Source organism: Clarias gariepinus, chromosome 27, assembly GCF_024256425.1.
Source record: "Clarias gariepinus isolate MV-2021 ecotype Netherlands chromosome 27, CGAR_prim_01v2, whole genome shotgun sequence".
Classification (NCBI taxonomy): Eukaryota; Metazoa; Chordata; class Actinopteri; order Siluriformes; family Clariidae; genus Clarias; species Clarias gariepinus.
The window spans coordinates 20,131,108-20,151,759 of NC_071126.1; the positions used below are offsets into that span (position 1 = coordinate 20,131,108).

At 41.3% G+C, this 20,652-nt stretch overlaps 2 protein-coding genes across 3 annotated transcripts in view; one reads left to right on the top strand and one right to left on the bottom strand.

Annotated features, from left to right (window-relative positions):
* itpk1a (inositol-tetrakisphosphate 1-kinase a) overlaps positions 1-4,953 on the top strand; it is a 31,990-nt gene extending 27,037 nt beyond the window's left edge. The window contains exon 11 of the mRNA XM_053489568.1: positions 1,363-4,953. Coding sequence (XP_053345543.1) covers positions 1,363-1,625 — 263 coding nt within the window. The 3' untranslated portion in view covers positions 1,626-4,953. The remainder of the gene's footprint in view (positions 1-1,362) is intronic.
* Positions 4,954-6,622: 1,669 nt separating this feature from the next.
* chga (chromogranin A) lies at positions 6,623-17,395 on the bottom strand. Of its 2 annotated transcripts, none has more exons than XM_053489340.1 (8): positions 17,117-17,395; positions 15,600-15,649; positions 12,881-12,974; positions 9,693-9,761; positions 9,528-9,599; positions 8,599-8,796; positions 7,963-8,264; positions 6,623-7,377 (listed from the first exon to the last, which is right to left on the bottom strand). In XM_053489340.1, exons 1-8 carry the CDS (start codon positions 17,160-17,162, stop codon positions 7,294-7,296), a joined length of 915 nt encoding a protein of 304 aa, XP_053345315.1. In that variant the 5' UTR covers positions 17,163-17,395; the 3' UTR covers positions 6,623-7,293. The 2 variants fall into 2 exon arrangements, with proteins under 2 accessions (XP_053345315.1, XP_053345314.1); XM_053489339.1 differs by having other exon boundaries at positions 7,963-8,267.
* Positions 17,396-20,652: the final 3,257 nt, after the last annotated feature.

Here is a 20,652-nt window from a genome sequence, read left to right on the forward strand (position 1 = left end):
AGCACGGAGACAGTGTCGCTCCTGATAAGACTTCAGCGTTCTACCGGACTGAGACATAAGTGTATTAGCGATACTTTTAAGTCGGGTGCGGATTTAGTCCATCCACAGATGGTGGATTTAAGGTGGAAAATGACATCAAGGCAAAATCATAGCTATTTCTAGCTTTTCTTTTATAATGGGACACGGCCACAGTATTATGATTAGTGAAAAAGGACAGCAGTGCTAGTGTACAGGTGGAAAATCATGTTGGTAAAAATACACAAAGAGTACTTTTTGATGTAACGAGTAATCTAACGCGTTAGATCCACCATTTAACTACTCAGTTATTTAGTTATTTAAAAAAATATGTAATCCGTTATTCAGACAATTTATGTAATCTGTGAGACAGACAGCAGTCATTCCCATTCCCAATGGTGTGTGTTTGTGTGTGAAAGTCGTCACAAGCCCCGTCCCCGATAACCCACCCCCCTCTGTTATTTCTGCTGTTATACCCCGATCTCACCTATGCGGTTTGACTATGCGAGAAGCAACGCGCAGAAAGATGGAAACCTAATCACGGCGCCAAAACTCGCGGTGAATCATGATGAACCGTACTATGGCCACCGCGCGAAACCGCGTAGGTGAGATAGGGGTATTAGTAGGTGAGATAGGGGTATTAGTAGGTGAGATGGGGTATTAGTAGGTGAGATAGAGGTATTAGTAGGTGAGATGGGGTATAAGTAGGTGAGATGGGGGTATTAGTAGTTAACAGGTTATGGTCCAAACTTTACTGAGTGATGATGGTAGAATAATTATAAAGGTCTCGACTAAAACAACATGCATGAGGAATCACAAAGGAGTTTTAATTTACTGCAATAGAAAAGTACTGAACTAGTTACTTTTATCAGAAAGTAACGCTGTAATGTAACTGATTACTTTTTAAAGAGAGTAATTTTGTAATGTAATTAGTAATTTTGTAATGTTTACGTTACTGTAAATAGTAATTTTTTAATGTTTACGTTACTGTAAAAAGTAACGTCCCCCAAGACTGGTCAAGACTTTCTGATAGTACTGTGTGATATACTGCACGTATGTCAGAGATTTTAGCTGTGTTTTAAGTCAGTAAAATTCTAATGTATATTCTAAGCAATAGTGAGGTGATTCTGAAATGTAGCAATAAATAAGTGAAAAACTAAAAATTTATGATAAAATATATAATCATCAATGTTTCATTGATAGCATAGAATTAACAACTACAAAGACATAAACCAACATAAACTCATCCCTATATAGAACAGTCCTGGAAACTCAGGAAGAGATGTCACATACAGTACAGCACATGTTTTAGTGAAGGTGAATAATTTTCCTATCACTTTTTGCCAGGTTATGAAGGAGTCCCGACGTTCTTCGATAACCTCCTGGCTCACCTGACCAGCATCCTACAGGGTCCCGCCCCCCTCCGGGCCAATGGATTGAGCCAGCTGCCCTGTGGCATGCTGGGAAACGAGAGCGTCAGCTGGGTGACGGAGAGTGAGGTGATGAAGAAGGGAAGTCATCAGACTCTAAACTGCTGCAACGCCGAACTGGGGTCCTCCTACCACCAGCACCGGCGTTCTCCGCTCGCAGCTCACGCCCCCACCCAGTGACCCTGCGGAACCACTTCCTGAACACTCGCATCACTACCTGTAGTGCCTGTATACATGTAATGACAAAAGATCTACTGATTGTGGAAGAGTTAAAGAACAAATCAATGTTAAAGCCAAGTGATTTAGCTGCTCTGCTTTTTTTTAGAACCGTAAAGTGCCTTAAGGTGGCGTGAGGAAATTAGGGAATGTACACATTTAGAGGAGACAGCTGTTTAAGGAGTAAAAAAAAATTTCCACACAGAAAATGTGCTCGATCTTTTCAGCAACAAAAACAAAACAGCTCCCATGATGCACCCTTGATCTTTTTATTAGTAATCATCTACGCTTCATTAGTAATACAATTGTAATTAGTATAAGCTAAGTAGCTATTTAATTAATACTGGTAATAATAATAATAATAAACACTCACTCACTCGCTATAGAGATAATCCTGTACAAAGTCGCTTGGGGCCTGGAGCCTATCTCCAGGGGGGGACTCTGGCCCGAGGCAGGGTGCCAATCCGTCACAAGCAAACACACTTACTACAGGCAATTTGAGAATGCAGATTAGTCTACTCTCCATGTCTTGAAAACTCACCAAGGATGGGAAAAACATGCAAACTCCAAACAGATAGATCCTGGACTTGAGAGGCCACAGTGCTAACCGCTACACCACCATAAACTTTCTTTTGGCTGCTGCCATCAAAGGGTCACCACAGTGGACCATCGAATGAGCACACAAACTTGGCAAACGTTTTACTTCAGATGACCTTCGTAACACAATCCTTCCATTTTTGTAACTGGGCTTGGGACCAGAACTGCATGCAGTGGCTGGGTAGTATGGGGTATGGCAACCCACCAGCGGCAGGACTCAATCCTGGATCTTCATATTGTGAAATCAACAACCGTCCAGCCTAATCATAAACAAGAGATATCATTTTCGGTAATTAGTCTAAATATGGGCAAAACCTTGAACTTAAAGATGTCACTTTACACCCTCAGGGTTGGGTGTTCGAATCTTACCTTGAGATCTGTGTGTGTATATGTGGAGTTTGCATAATATTCCCATTGTTGTTGGGTTTCCTTGGGTTGCTCCATCCAAAGACATGTACTGTAGGCCACTGTAGTGGTGTTCCTGAATTGCTCGTAGTATATGATTGTGCCCTGCAATATGATGGCATCAACCAACCATTACCTCCATTGCACTGTTCCCTAAGTTCACTGAGATAGGTTCCAGTCCCTACACAACCCCACACAGGATGAGTGCTATAGATGATAGATGGATGGATTCTAACTATAATGATGATGATGATCGTCTTTAATTTTTTGTTGCATCACCTCCTCCTTCGCTGTATCTATACGGTCAACATTTGCCTAATAAGTCAATAGACCTACAAACACCACAATACACTGAGAACAAGAAAGCTTTCTGCTCACTCCTGTTATAACATGGCTGCTAGTACAATTTTATTTATGATTGTTTGAAATGTATTTAAGGAAGACCAACCACCTGAGCGTTACCTCGCAACCCATATTCTCCAACGCACCACTATTCTTGCTTCTTTAGCAGCTGGACCAGGAGACTACATCTCCAGGATTATGACATGTTTAAGATTAGAAGACTTGTATCTGGATTTTGGGTGCATCCTCTGCCTTTCAGACTACCCATGCCCACTTGCATGATGAGCAGCATGAGCATTATTTGGCTAAGCTGTATGCTTTGCTAGCTGGCTCAGTTTCTTAGAGGAAAGTTTGATTTCCATCTCTCTTTTTTTAACTTAAGTGCTGTATGTGCTGTAATCAGCGAGAAAATTGCACTCAACGATGGCTATGAAAACAGTAGTTAGCGCTGCTGTTTTGACTGTTTTACCTTCAGCCTATCATCTACAAGGGGTGTTCAAGTCAAAGCAGGACTTTTTGTTGTATAGAATAACAGAACACAGTTCTGAGAGTAACTCCCTTTATTTCTCTATATAATCTCCTGCTACACTATGCTACTACTCATCCCAGTGTTTCAGTAGTGCTTGAAGACCATCAAGGTAGACAGTTTTCCCAGTACGCTGGAGCCATGATCAGAAACACTGGCCTTCCAGGAACTCCTTTAATGTCCCACACATGTGGAAACGGTTCGGAGCAAGGTCAGGATTGTACGGGGCATGTGGCAATAATGTGCAAGTGGTGTTGGTGAATGATTGTGTGTACGTCCGCATGTTGATTTTTTAACGGGATCAGGCGTTCCACTCGATGTTCACAGAACGACTGCAGTGGTCACCGTTCTTTAAAACGTTCGCACCATTCAAATGTTTTACTGTGACTAAGATTCTCAACACTGTACTGTGCTCGACGTCTTCTGGAAATGTCGATCGCTTTTATTCACGAGAAATAACATCAAAGTCCCGGTTTGACTTGAACTCATTTGACTTGAGACATGAATTATTGAATAAATGAGGTGTAGAAAAGATCTTGAATTAATTTATAATGTACATGTATTTTATTTCAATCAAAATGTGTGTGTATTGTAAGTAAATCCTGTTCTAGCTTACCTCATGTCCCACAGGATCATACTTCACCAGTTACACACTCACATATAGAGATATTCGGGGAACTTTACCCATACAGAGAAACTCCTTGGCACTGTGTTACACCCCCAATACAGTGTGTACAGGGTGACATGTTGTATAATTGATCAACTGATTATAAATTGATAATGAGTTAGTTTGCTAATTTATACTGTAACATTTGTCTTCCCTACACTGTCACTTTGTAATAATTGTGACATAATTGTGATAATGTGTGTGTGTGTTTGTGTGTGTGTGTGTGTGTGTGTATAGAAGACAATCAGAATCACCACTTACACCCGGTCTTTATTCTTATAGGGCTTTAAAAATGTAAATATGAAAATATGCAGATTCTTAATAAGGGTGTGTAATTGAGTCTCTGTGTGGGTGTGGGTGTGTGTGGGTGTGTGTTATATTTGTACATACTGTACACACTGTTTATATTTGTGTATATGTTGTTGTGCTGCATTTATAGAAGAGACAAGATGTCATATGAAATGAAACGGGTGTGAAGAATAAACACTAGAGTTTATAAATAAAACCCTGTTGTGTGTGTTTGATCTGTTTTCATTAGTTTAATCCACCAAACCTCACATCTGTCTATTTGTTCCTGTTTATTTACCTTTTCGCTAGTTTTCATGTTATATCCATCACATGCACACCTCTGCTCCACCACCAGAGGGCACCCTACACTGAATTCAATACACTTCCTGTTTCCAGTTGAGGAAGTTATAAAGCACTCTTATTCCAACTAATCTTTGATCTCACTGAGTCTTCACATCATGTAGGACCTAAAGCCATTCCTTGTTGCTGATCTCCATCTGTGCATTGAGGGAAAGTGAGTTGCTCTAGTGTGTGAGCTTGATGTCAAAAGAGCCTGCGCAGACCAGCTAGCTCCTGTGTTCACTGAAATATTCAACCTTTCCTTATTCCAGTCGGTAATCCCCGCATGCTTTAAAGAGTCCACCATTGTACCTGTCCCAATGGAACCCCATTCTGCTTTAATTATAGCCCTGATTTCAGTAGTGATGAAGTGCTTTGAGCAGCTATCCAGAGGATCCAGTGCAGTTTGCCCGATCCGCTCTACAGATGATGCCATCTCTCACCTCCTCCATACATCACTCACTTACCTGGACACTAAAATGGGGATTTATGTTAAAATGCTCTTTGTTGATTACAGCTTTTCATTTAACACTCACAACCAAGTTGAAGCACCTGGGATTCATCCATGTGTCAGTGGATCTTCAACTTCCTAACTGGCAGTAAAGATGGGCGAACATGTCTCAGCCTTCTTCACCCTCAGCACTGGAGCTGCCGAGGGTTGTGTTTTGAGCCCCCTGCTGTACTGTCTGTACACCTACGACTGCGTGGCCACTACCGACTCCACCACCATCATCAAGTTTGCTGATGACACCGTCGTGGTAGACCTGATCTTTGACATTGACAAGACGGCCTACCTGGAGGAGATTAGGAATCTGGATAACCAGTGCCAGAGAAACAACCTACTCCTGAATGTTAGCAAGACAAATGAGCTGATATTGGACTTTAGTACTAAGCAGGAGAGGAACTACCAGACCCCCGCCATCAATGGTAGCCCAGTGGAGAGAGTGGAGAACTTCAGACACCTCGGTGTTCACATCATGCAGGACCTGTCATCATGACGGGAAACATCACGACCTGGTTCAGCAACAGCACCGTGCAGGACAGACGTGCTCTACAGAGAGTGGTGAGATCAGCTAAGCACATCATCCACACCGAGCTCCCTGACCTGCACTCAATCTACAGCAGGCGGTGCTGGACCAAAGCCAGGAAGTTCTTAAAAGACCTCAGCCACCCCAACAATGTTCTGTTCTCTCTGTGCTCAGGAAACTGATTTCGCTCCCTGAAGGCCAACACAGAGAGACTGAGGAGGAGCTTCTTCCCACCATGCTCAGTTGGTACTAAGAGATCTGAAGTGTGCCAAGGAACTCTCCACCACACCATTACACCACCAGCATTCTGAACCACTGATACATGGCAGGACGGATCCATGCTTTCATGTTGTTTCGGCCAAATTCTGACCTGACCATCCACAACAGAAATTGAGACTCATCAGACCAGGCGATATTTCCAATATTCTACTGTCCGATTTTTCCTTAGCCCATGTGACCTGTAGCCTCAATTCCGTGTTCTTCTGCTGCTGTAGAACATCTGGTTTAAGTTTCAACATTCAGACATGCTCTTTGGAATACCTCGGTCATAACAAGATGTTATTTGAGTCACTGTTGCCTTTCCATCAGTTAGATCCACTCTGATCTCTGGCATCAACAAGACATTTTCACCCAGAGGACTGCCCTCACTGGGTATTTTCCCATTTTTGCACCATTATCTATAAACCCTGGAGATGGTAGTGTTTGAGAATCCCTGTATATCAGCAGTTTGGAAATACTTAGACCGACCCATCTGGCAGCATCACCCATGTCACGGTCAGAGTCACTTAAAATCACCTTTCTCCTCCATTCTGATGCTCAGTTTGAACTTCAGCAGATTGTCGTTACCACTGAGTTGCTGCCTTTTGATTTTTCTTATTAGATATTTGCTTTAACGAGCAGTTTACCAGGTGTACCAAATGAAGTGGCCGGTGAGTGTGGGTGCTGTTTCCTTATCCCTCCCTGTGCTCTGGTGTTTAACCTGGACTTAACTCCTGTCATGTCTCATCGTCCTGACTTGCAGCTTTATGACATTTGTTTCATTTCGTGTCTCCTTTATGACATCACATCAGACACAGCACACTCCCTCGGGTTTCTGAGATCTCTCTCTGTGTTTATTTTTCTAAAACAATTCCCACCTGTAATTACAGTTAAATCCTATTTAATTAGAAACATTATTGCATTATCGAAAGAACGCATGCACATGTGTATAAACTCCTCCTCCTCCTCTATAACGATTATTTTATTATTATTATTATTATTATTATTATTATTATTACAGATGTATTCTCGTGTTTTGTGAGATTTTCTTCAGTAAGCAAGCGAGACAGCGCTGAAGCTAAAGCAGATCATGTCCTGCGTGGCGGTCTGTGTGTCTGTGTGTGTGTGTGTGTGTGTGTGTTTCAGACAGAGGGTGAAGGTCAGGAGGAACGCCGGTGTGTTTCAGCCGTGTCGCAGCCGGTGCAGCTTCTGAGCCATGTTCTCCAACTCGTTCTCCATCACAGCCAAACTCTCCATCTCGGCGTCCTGCAGCACAACACAACACAACACAAGTGAAACACACTGACTCAGTGTACACACGAGTCTCCGAATGAACAGATTTGGCTAAAACACAGACATTAATGAGTGTTTAAACCGTTTCACTGCATTTTAAATAAAACTGTAGTGTTTCTGTTCTGCAGCAGCGTCTCAGTTCCATCTGTCAGCTTACGGTGCCATAAGGAGCGCTACAGCGTGCACACAGACACACATACACACACACACACACACACAAAGAATATGTAAATTTTTTATTAACCAATCCAATTAGCAGCATGCATACTGGAGAAAGCCTCACACACACACACACACACACACACAGTGACCTGAGCTCAGGATCAAACCCCACATTTTTTAAACTTGACTCCTTCCTTCGATTTTGCACTTCATGTTTTCATGTTTCCTGCTTTCCCCATGCTTATCCTTCATTCCTTTTATATTTTCACTTTATTTTTGCTTACCTTTAACCTTTTCTCTTCATCTTTTGTAATTTTTTATTTCTTGACCCATTTCCCTTTGCTTTTTCCTCCCACCCTCCCTCTCTCCATCCCTTCCCATTACACGCCACATTACCTCGGTCCTCTTGGTGGCGCTGCCCTCCTCAGTGTCTCTTCCTGCCATCATCTGGAGCTCCTCCTCCTCAGGGCTCTTCCACACCTCTTTAGAGTGGTGCGGCGCCTCCTGCTGGCCGTATGCCCTGCGGTGGACCGGCTCTCTGCCATGACTCCAGTGTTTCTGCTTCCCCACACCAGTCTTGCTTCTCTCAACAGACTCCTCCCCCTGCTCCTCCTCGTGCTCCTCCTCATGCTCCTTCTCATGCTCCTTCTCATGCTCCACACGTTTGTGTTCTGGAGCTCCAGCTCCTCCTGCCTCATCTGCTGAAGGAATCAAACCATCACTCACAACACCTCTACTCTCCATCAATTAATAATCACCTCGACCCTCCATCATATAATAATTATTATTATAATATATATAAAAATTATAATTCACATCCACAGTAAGCACAACAAAACATTGAAATCCTGTCATTATATATAGTATGTTTTTTTCATACAGTGTTACCATGACAACCACTACCTAGCCATCTCTAACTGGATGTTTACATCAGCAGGAGACAAGATTGTTTTTCTAAAGTATATTTTCTGTTACACGTTCAGCTGAAGTTAAAGACTGAATTTAATACATAATCATACAAACTGCCATCACCTTCTTCCTCTTCTTCAATGTTTTCAGTTTTCTTCATCACCACTCGTTCTACTTTCTCATCGCCCTTGTTCATTTCCTTAGGGCTGGTGATGATCTCGTTCTTCTGAGGCTTCTGTTCCTTCTTCTCCTCCTCCTCCTCTGCTCGTCTCTCCTTCACTGTCTCTCCCGGTGTGAGGAAGGCCATCAGCATGGACTGATCTGTCAGGAGGAAAAGACAAATCATCAGTCCTACGTCATGCCAACAGTGAAGCATTCCTGAGAATTTGAATGTGCGGTCACTTCTCAGCCGAGAGAGTGGGCTCACTTACAATTTTTCCTAAGAACACAGCAATAAATAAAGAATGAAACAAAACATTCTCTAAGAGCAACTTCCACCAAACAACCAAGAACAGTTTGGTGACATGACGTAGCTCCTCGCCATAAGGTGATAACTAAGTGGCTCGGAGAACACAACATGGAAATTATGGGTCCATGGCCAGAAAACGCCCCAGACTTTAATCCCATTAAGAACTTGTGCTTAATCCTCAAGAGGCGGGTGGACAAACAAAACCCCACAAATTATGACAAACTCCAAGCACTGATTGTGTAAGAATGGGCTGCACTATCAGTCAGGTTATGACCCAAAAGTTGATTGACAGCAAGCCAAAAAGTCTTGAAAAAGAAGGATCAACACTGCAAATATTGACCCTTTGCATAAACCAGATGTAATTCTCAATAAAAGTCTTTGATGCTTATGGAATGCTTGTAATTATACTTCAGTATACCAGAGTAACATCTGACACAAAGATCTAAAAACACTGAAGCAGTAGACTTTGTGAAAATTAATATTTGCATCAATCTCAAAATTTTGGGAACAAACCCCAGGCTGTATGGTGATGTGTTAAAATAAATACATTGTCTATATAAAAAAAAAAATTGTTTCTTTTTACCTGGAGGTTCATGGAGGTCTTGAGCATGGTCAGAAATTTCCTCTGTTCCTTTCTCAGATCCCTCATTGGCTCCTGGGATAGAAGAAAACAGAATTAAATACATGACGCAAAAAAAAACCTATTTGAATTCAAACATCTGAGAAATTCGAGGAATGATTTGAAAACCTTTTCCAGCGATGTCCTGCAGCTCCTGGAGGAAGTTCTGGTGACGCAGAATGGTCACGAGCCTGTCGTCTGCACACATGCATGTGCACACACATAGACACACACACATACACACACATGCACAGGAGGCAGTAAGTGTGTCATTTAAATACACATACATTAATATACTTTAATATGAGACGAATACAAGACTTGGACACATGATATTTAAAAAAACAGCTAAAATGACAGGAATTGGGAACAACACATTATTAAAACCTGGAAGTACTGCTGAACCTTTAACTTTGTCGACGAAATGCAGTTGGAAGAACATCATGAATGGAGATCACTTAAATGCTTGGTGAAGTTGCATGGTAAAAAAATCAACAGTAGAAATCTAAGCTATGTTTAATAGTAAGAAAATTTCCAGACACGCACAATGTGATGAGAACATATTCCCTTTCCTTTCCCAAAATGCCTACACACATCCTTCTCATTTCAGTTCCTATCACTGGCATAGCCTTCTCAAGTGCAATGACTGAACTGATTGGGGCACCCTAAAATGGATAAGGACACACTAGTAATTGTAGACTATGGCATCCTCTTTTAAAAAAGACAAGGACTACAAGATGTGACCATAAAACCTGGGATTGAATATGCCAGTATTATTCAGGATTGGAAGGACCAGGCACCTCCCATCATAGGAGAGCATATAATGGAAACACAAGTGAAACGGATCCATAAGCAACCAGCTCCATGCCATGGGTTTCTGCCAGGTGAACATGTACCCCCCTGGTCTCCAGTGTAAATGGCATGTTCCTGGCCTAGGTAGAGTCTGTACATGGTCTAACAGCAGCCGTACTCCACAAGTCCCAGAAGCCCTCAATTGAGCCATTGTGGATGAAGTAGAGGAAAAAGATGCGATAAGAGTCTACCAGTGCCTGTTTCCATGGAACTCCATGGTTTTGATTAAAACACACAAATGCTTCAGAGACAGGCCTGGGCACCATGTTCTCCTAGAACTTGAACAGAGGAGAGTGGTGAATTAGGGCTCAAATGGTTAAGGCTCTGGATTACTGATCTTACTATTATATCAAAAGGGTGGGGTGTGGGGGTCAACCCCCAGCACCAACAAGCCATCGTTAAGGCTTTGGACATGGCTCTAACCTTATCAGCTCCAGTGGTGCTGTCTCCTGGCTGACCCTGTGCTCTGACCCCAGCTTCTTAACTAGAGTACAAGAAAAAATCTTATGACTATGCTGTAAAGTACATTTGACAAAATAATTGAATCTTAAGACCCACTGGTTTTATATATGGCTAGAAAACCCCTGCAGGATGGCAATATAGTGCAGTGGAACAAGAAGCAGTGGTCATAAAACGGGCCATTAAGATGTTGAAGTACTACCTCTCCAGTGGACAATCCATTGTGGTTGTAAATCACAGGCAAAAGACAAAAATTCCCAAATAACTAAGAGGTTTCTGTCTTAGCAGAACTTTCATAAGGTAGGACGGGCATTCACAAAGGTATGGACTCAGATAACAGCAATAGGCTTTGATCTGGACAGGACAGGGGTACTGTGAGGGTGGCCCTCTATACCACTAATACTGCATTAGAGATCACTGTAGATCCTCACTGTCTAAGAGGAGATGAGACAGGATAAAAGCCTGCTGCGTTCACAGAGCAGTTTCTGTCTCGGTACTGGTGCTGACACACTTCGTTTATTACTTTGCAAAGACAGCTATGCTCTTCCTCTGTTGAGATCTTCCACTCTTGCTAAGCTTGGAAGAGTCCTGGGTCGTCCCCTCGCCGCACCCTGCAACCAGCATTAACTGCCTTGACACTTCCCTGAGTCTTCTCCAAATTGAGACAGCATTACTTGCCCACTCTGCATTCCTTTCTGCTCTTTTTGCTCCCAATTAAGAAAATGAAAGCCTCCTTGAACACTCGCCTGCTTCTGTGTGTGTGTGTGTGTGTGTGTGTCTGAGTTCTGCTGCTGCTACTGCAGCAAATCGCTCCAACGCCTTCAGCACAAGAGCTCCGTAATCAGTTCTGAGTGTTTGCGAGTGTCGTTTTTGCTGAAGTTAAAAGTAATTTCAACACAAATCGATATAATAATGTCTATTATGTACATATGATAAATAAGTATTTTGTCAGTTTTTCTTGCCCGAGTGTGTCTGAGTTTTGCATCACTTTTCTTCTCGATTTGTGTAAATCAGCTGCAGTGAGAATTATGTCCTTTCATAAAGCCGGACAATTAATCACTCTGTGTGTGTGTGTGTGTGTGTGTGTGTGTGTGTGTGTGTGTGTGTGTGTGTGTGTGCGTGTGTGTTAAATTTGTGCAGAGTCACATTTCTCCTTTTCTGCTGACCCACACAGTGCTGACTCAGCTGTTCACATTCCAGATAACATCTTTCTCTCTCTCTCTCTCTCTCTCTCTCTCTCTCCTTATGTCCATCACTCCTCTTCTCTGTCCTTACACGTTTCATTTCTCATCACTAAGCCCTGAAATTTTGCTAACGCTCTAATTGTGTTTCACCTCTGACTGTGTGTGTGTGTATAAGTGAGTGTGTGTAGGTGAGGCAGGCAGTGATGTGGAACAGCTCGTATTTCCTCACAGGAACTTTGCTGTGTGAGCAGTGTGTAGCCGAGGGGAAAATGAAACCCATTAAGTATTACATTAGCAAGGTCAGAGTGATGGGCACGAGGACGGGTGAGGACGGGGACGCCTGGAAACTCCAAAAACCGGCTTGTGGAGTTCGCCGAAAACTCAACTTGTGTGGAATAATGTTCTGCTGGATCACAGTGTCACTGCATTTAGCCAAAGCGCTTCTGCTTATCATTAACCATAAAGCATGGTGGTTGTAGGACGGTACTGGCTTTCACTGTTTCAGCAGCTGCATCTCCGACTGATCCCCGTGAACATGCTTCTTGGAGATATTTGTATACATTAAAAAACCCGCGTGACCAGTTTCAAACTCTTGCGGAGACCAAATCAGGTCAGGTCCATCTGAATGCCAGTCCCAAGCCTCGATAGAGTTGGACGGCTGCACCAGGAAGGGCATTCAGCTTAAAACCTGATACTGTGTTAAATAAACTTCTTCCATAAATGTGACTTAAATGTTACTTTACAGACCAATGTTCAATAAACTTCATCTTATCAAAATATATTAAAAAATATACATGTATTTATTTATTATAAATATCTCACCGGTCCTGAGGGTTTCCAGACACTTCTGAGACACGGGGAGGGACTGAGGCTGGCTCAGAGCATCAGCCAGAACCTCCACGATACACTTAACCACCTGTGGGGCAACAGAACACACAAAATCTAATGAAGCTTGGCTTAAAATTCTCATTTAGAAAGACAATATCTTTATTTATTTCCTTTGTTACGCTTTGTGGTCATGCGTACTCCGCTGAGAAAAGGCAAACGCCTTGCCTAGGAACTTGTAGGGTTCTCCACGAGGAACAAAAAAATAAAGGAAGAGCAGCAGTTCATAACCGTGGATGTTTGTGTTGTATGACAACATTTATAACGACCAACTCGAAGTTAGTGAAGTGGAGAGGCGTTCACATGACTCACGCTACAGGCGGAATAGGAGAGAATTTTTATAACCCTGCAGCTGTGAGTATGATCCAGTGGCCTGTACAGGATCTCACTATCCGAGAATTCAAGGTTTCAGCAACAGTCCAACTACTAGACTCTTTATCTAAAGCCACTTAAAACATCTACATTTGGAACAACAGCAAAAAATTAGGCATTGGAAAAATGAGCAATAAATATTTCTCAGCTTATAATATACAGTGTATGAGATAAACCAGGTGACTGTGGTGACACGCATTTCTAATACACAGATGTTTCTGTATATACATAATTCGGCTTCCCCCTGACCGTCTCTTCAATATACCCTAAAGACACACTGTTGTCTTGAGCATTGATTTGGTTTAAGTCCAACTTTTTGCTTCAGACAGCCACCAAGCAGCAAAATCACCAAAATGTGTCATCACTCAATGGAGCCAAATGGGAAAGTAAGAGTGAAAGGCAAGAGCATCAATGGCCTCATACAGTGACTTAAACCTTTTAACACTTAAATGAGGTAATTAGCACCTGGACAGCTCCCGTTCACCTGGTTTCAACGGTCCAAAATTTCAACTGTGGACTGAAACCTTGTCGCATCATTTTGTCCCAGAGTTTACTTTAGTCACACTGTTTATTGTATTATAGCATCTAAATGTCCTTCATGGCTCTCTTTCTCTCTCTACTAAACACACGCTGAGTCTTCTCATTACTCTCCCTAATCAGCATCGATCAGAGATGTGAACCCTGCCGTGTCCTTTATCAGAGAGAGAGAGAGAGAGAGAGAGAGAGAGAGAGCGTCAGATTTCACACAGATTTCAGCAGGACCAGGATGAGATCCTGAAACTCAGCACCTCATACCTCTTTATCCCCCACTCTCCAGCTTTCTTATGCTAACTACTTATGACTAACGAGTAAATCGTGCCCACTCCTTGATAACTTCACCCTGATCGAAAGGTCACAGTGACACACAGGAAGCAGGAGTAACAGAGCATGACGCAGTGAGGCTGGTTAAGAGTTGATCCGAGCTCCGTTACACACTGACTAAACCTTCACCATTTGATCCTACAGGCTTCATTACACAAGACCGCCGTGCTGTGTTCCACACTCCAAACTCTTTTAGAAACGGCAGAGACCAACTGTCACGATGTTGAGTCACAAATGCAGCAAATGTGTAGCCCACACACACACACACACACACACACACACACATGAAATATTAGCTCTGCAATATTGTATTCAAATATGCATGTTCAGTTTTCATGCTTGTTTCTGAAGGTCATTACTTTATCATTAAAAAGCGATTCTAATCCAACTCTTTCATGAATCTGTGAATTTTTAAAGAGCACATCTACAACCATATTCAGTGAAGGTCCCTTAAAATGTTCTGTGCAGAACCACTACATCAAATTTTTTTATATTCATAGCCCTAAAGGAATGAAGAACCCACCTGGGAGTGCAGTATTGTGGTGTTTTACAATGATGCGTGAGTCAGTTTGTACATTTGTGACTCAATATTTTATTTGTTTAACAAGATACATATATATATATATATATATATATATATATATATATATATATATATATATATATATATATATATATATATATATATATATATATATATATATATATATATACATATATATATATACTAACCACCATGATTCACAAAACCAATTACTAACCACCACTGAGGTGGCACGGTGGTGTAGTGGTTAGCACTGTCGCCTTGCACCTCCAGGGTCCGGGTTCAATACCCGTCTCTGTGTGCATGGAGTTTGCATGTTTTCCCCGTGCTTGGTGGGTTTCATCCAGGTACCCCGGTTTCCTCCCACAGTCCAAAGATATGCAGGTTAGGTGTTCCCACATTGCCTGTATTGTGTAAATGAGCGTGAGAGTGTGTGTATGTGTGTGTGCCCTGCGATGGATTGCCACCCTGTCCAGGGTGTACCCCACCTCATGCCCTAAGCCTCCTGGGATAGGCTCCAGGTCCCCGCGACCCTGAATACAGGATAAGGTCCTGACGCCGTGAGGCTGGTTAAGAGTTAATCCGAGCTCAAGTAAGTAACCACCAATGTCTCCCAATGACCAATCACTAACCACCACTGTTCCCTCATGACCTACGACTCATGACCAGTGTTCCAAGTAACTAATCACTGATCACCACTGTTTCTTAAAGACCAATCAATGATTACTAATACAACGATTTATCTTCAGGTAATCCTCCTTTCTTTGTGATTTAATAATTAAAGGTTCCACTTCTGAACCCATGTGATGAATAGCCACTGTTACAGAGTTCTGTTGCTCAGCTGTGGTGTAACGAACAATAACAGTGTGTGATGTTTACCTTCACATCCTCGTTGTCCAGGTGAGTGTGTGAGACAGGAAGTGAGGAGACTGGAGGAGGAAGGAAGATGATTTAGTGAGTCACACAGATATATTTAATGATGTCAGAACAACACACACACACACACACACACACACACACACACACACACACACACACACACACACACACACAGTCAAGGATATGTTTCATGAGAGAGAACTTTGTCAAACCAGTACATGTTTAGAGATTTATTTTCCAACATTTATATAAAGTTAACATTTTACAAGACAATCAAAGAAAAATAAACAATATGGGAAAATCAATTCAGGGAAAAATAAACAATGTAAACAGATCTAATGTTTAACCGTAATTTCTTCACCCCCCAGTGAGAAACAACTTCAGGAGAGAAAACCGAGAGGCTGCTGAGGGAGTCAGTGTTTATCCCTGCTGTAATGTCAGTGCGAACAGGAGATCACACACACTCGTTTCACACATTAAACACATAACGATAAATTCATAAAAACTCTGTTATTTAATGAATAATAATAATGATGCACAAACCACTGTGGCAGAAAAGGAGAAAACACTCCAGGCTGAGCTCCCTACAACAAGTTCTTTACAGAAGATGCCTTACACAAGGGGCTGTCCAACAAACTCCCTACACCAAGTGCTCTACCACAAGTTCCTTACACAAAGTGTCCTACAGAATGTGCTGTACACCAAGTCCCCTTTACCAAGTGTGCTACATAAAGCTCCATCTTTGAAGTGCCCAATGCAAAATGCCTTACAGAAGGAACACCAAGTGCTTTACCCCAAGCACCCTACACCAAGCTCCTTACAGAAGATGCCCTACACCAGGTGCCCTACACCAAGTGTCCTATACTAAGCTCCCTCCATCAAGGGCCCTATACAGAATCCCTACGGAAGGCATTCTACACACCAAGTGCTTTACCATAAGCTCCTTACACCAAGTACCCTACACCAAGCGCCCTACAGAAGAAGCCCTACACCAAGTGCCCTACAGTAGGTGCCGTATGCCAAGTTCTCCACACCAAGTGCCCTACACCAAGTTCCTTACAAAAGATGCCCTGTACCAAGTGCCCTACACAAAGTGTCTTACATAAAGTACCTTGCAGTTTGTGCCCTACACCACGTATACAATGAACCCTATATATGTACCCTATATCAAGTGCCCTACCCCAGGTTTCCTACATTAAATACCCTATACCAAGTGCCTTACAGAAGATGCCCTACACTATGTCTTATATCGAGTACCCTACCCTAAGGATACGTCGAGTGCCTTACACCAGTAAGTGCCCTACAGTAAGTGCCCTAGATCTTTCATCTTACAATAAATGCACTAAACTAGGTGCTCTACTCCCAGTGCTGTACAGTAAGTGCCCTACACTGGTGCTGTTCGTGGTGCTGAACAAGTTCCTCACAGCTGATGTTGATGATGATGTATGTATTGTGTGTGTGTGTGTGTGTGTGTGTGTGTGTGTGTGTGTGTGTGTGTGTGTGTGTGTTAGACTCACCGCACTGAAGCAGCAGCAGGAGCAGAGCACATCTCGGAGCTCTCATGACTCTGAGTGAGGAGTGTACAGGAGCACACAGCTTTTACTCTCTCTCTCACACACACAGACACACACTTTCTCTCTCTCTCTCTCACACACACACACACACACACACACACAGTCTGTGCTCAATAGATGAACAGAGCCAGTGCTGATGAGTTAAGGCTGCATGCTGGATCTGCGTATCAGCATCACTCACACACACACACCGACCACACACACATACAGTATACACACACACACACACATATACACACATACACTAGGAGCTGCTGCAGCGGATCGCACGCTTTATATCAGCCAGAGCAGCAGGAAGTGACGTCACCCCATCACTCCTCACCTCACACTGCTCAATGTTACAGAGTTTATTATTCACACACTGTACAGCTTATTAAACACCTCAGGCAGATTATATAGAGGGAGGTATAAAGAGAGATATAAAATTATTAATATTAAATGTTATATGATCAGGTTAACAAACTCATCAAAAATATTATTATTATTATTATTATTATTATTATTATTTATAATACATTAGTTTTTTTTCTTTTGAAGATATTTATCCTTATTTCTTATTATACATACATAATGTATGCATTTAATTTAAATACAATGAATTATAAATAAAAAATAATATAATAAAAAATGTAATTAATAAATTATTTACATTTTATGTTCCAAACAGACCTCTGACTCAGTAAATATGCATAATTGCAAGATTATTATTATTATTATTATTATTATTATTATTATTATTATTATTATTATTTTAAAATTTATCTAAGTTAAACATTTAAACATTTACCACAGCAGTGAACCCGAACAGTGCAAAATAAATAATTAAAGAAAGAAAGAAAGAAAACATTTTATAAAATTAAGGCAATATTGTACATCAACTAATGTATTAATGTAATGTGTAATTTTTCTTTTTTTAAATATGTATTAATATATAAAATATGAAGTTCAGATTCTTACATTTAATTAAACTTAAAGCCATGCATAATAATAATAATAATAATAATAATAATAATAATAAAGCAGTATGTATTTGTCACAGATGTTTTTATTCCAATTAATTTATTAAAATATATTTATAAACATGTTTAATTGAATTTTACTTCACTTAAAAACCAAGAAGAAATCTTTCCTGCTCTATGTTAATAGACTCCAGGAGATTCTGTGATAGTTGGTTTAAAATGTCAAAACTGTGGCTTTTAATATATTTATATAAACGTCTAGATTTTAACTCACCTGAAATCGAAAATCTTTTTCACTGAACTTCTACAATTTCCTTTTTCATGGGTCTAATCACCGAATTTCAGAAATTTTACGTTTCAGCCAGTCCTTTAGTTTTAAACACACGAGGCTGCTTCTCACAACCACACACACACACACACACACACACACACACACAGAAAGCTTCAAGTACTTAATATTCCACTCAGCGTTTCATTTCATTAAGGAGCCACTCCATTAAATACTGGCGATATTGAGTGATGGACTGACCTCCAGAGAGCTGTACGTGATACAACACACACACACACACACACACACACACACACACACACACACACAAACAAAACATAGCAGAAGAAACGCAGTAAAGATCTTAAAACTGCATTAGACTGACTGAGACAAGAAACTGTTTCTCCAAAAACTCAATAAAACACCTGAGAAAAACCTCAAACAGCTGCTTCCTAAAGCCATTAAGTTTAAACAACAGCTCTAAATACCTGTGGAAAATAAGGTATTACATTTTAAACCTAAATAAAAATACAGGTTATGACAAAAATTATGTATTAAAAATTCAAAGTAACAGAAGTCAGTGAGTGAGACTTGGCTCCTGTGATTTATGATCTGTTTAAATTTAAACGTTTCTAATAACGTTTGAAATGTTATGTCGATTGAAAAATTTAAAATCACCAAAAAAAAAATATTCCTGCCGGTCTTCTGCTCCACACTCCAGTCCAGCAGGTGGCGCTATGGTACCAACATCACATAAACTCTGGAAGAAGAAGAAGCAACACTGTGGAAGCGGTTTGTATCTCTTGCAAAAGCTGTGATGTGTTTCAAAGGAATTTCAATTTTAGACCAGTTATAATTTTTAAAAGTTAAAACTTCAAAAAAAGTTTCGAGACCAGTTTTGTAACTCGCCAGCAGGTGGCAGCACAAGGCTGCACACACACAGTCACAGGAAGCAGCGGCCTTCATAAGTCAGTGTGCCAAAAGACACGGCCCTGTGTACATTACATACGGCTGGTGCTGTTCTGACCACCTGCATTACCACGTATGTGATTTCATCATAGACAGCAAGTTAGAACAAATACTGAGCATGAAATTCTGTGTGAAACTGGACAAATCTGCCACAGCGACGTCTGATGTGATTCAGTGCACAGAAGAACATCAAGATTCAAGATTCAAGAATTTTATTTGTCACATACATGGCTGTATAAGTACAACAGTAGTGAAATGTACAAATAAAAAAATTATTATGTATGTATGTACAAAATAAAAAATAAAAATAGACGTCGGACGTAGGAGCAGAAGGAACATCGCATCAAGTCTGCTGAGAACTCGTCCTTCATGTTGGGGACCTTTTATAGGTGTCTCCGACGACCCTGAGACGGAGTAACAGTCTTCACAGTAGAAGACCGAGGCGGGTCCGCAGCTTAACCAAGTGCGCGCTCATTGTCTATTTCTACATCTGTAGCATTGCGCATCGAGGATTCGTCCCCAGGGTCCAGACCGTCAACAGCGAATTCTACTACCTCTGAGACAGGACCGGATCTGTAGGGCCTAAATCTCAAAACCTTTGTTGATTCAAGTCAAGGCATCGAATTCAGCAAAAGATCAATTAAATCACACAGTATGAGTATATAAGTATCGGATATACAGGATGTGTGTGTGTGTGTGTGTGTGTGTGTGTTCCTACATCTGCAATATGAATAAAATACTAAATAAACCAAAACTAATTAAGGAAAAATAAATACAGCTATGTTTCAGCTGTAACTTAAATAGAAAACATAATGAGTTTGTTCGTCTGGTCAGGTGTGTGACGTACGAGCAGCAAATTCATCTAGTGTGCACACTGCGCTTATCTGGTTTATTAAAAGAGGTGGAGAAAACACATCTGTCTGCCATGTGTGTGTGTGTGTGTGTGTGGTTTCACATTTATGCTGAAACCATTCAAATATGAAACTGTGTACAAAACACACACACATTTAATTTCCTGTGTCCTTGTGTTTAAAGATGAGATGAGATTTTTCCTCTGTTACACAATCACAGCCAAACAGAGTTCAGCGCTAAAATAAGACACACACACACACACACACACACACACACACTGAAGTCCATTAACACAAATACACACTCAGAGTCGCAGTCGATGGTATACATGTTACTCGTGATCTCTCCAGCTGAATGATGGAGGGGGTCGTTCAAGTCAAACCGGGACGTGTTTGGATGGAATTTCAGATGAACGAACGTGTAAAAGTGAT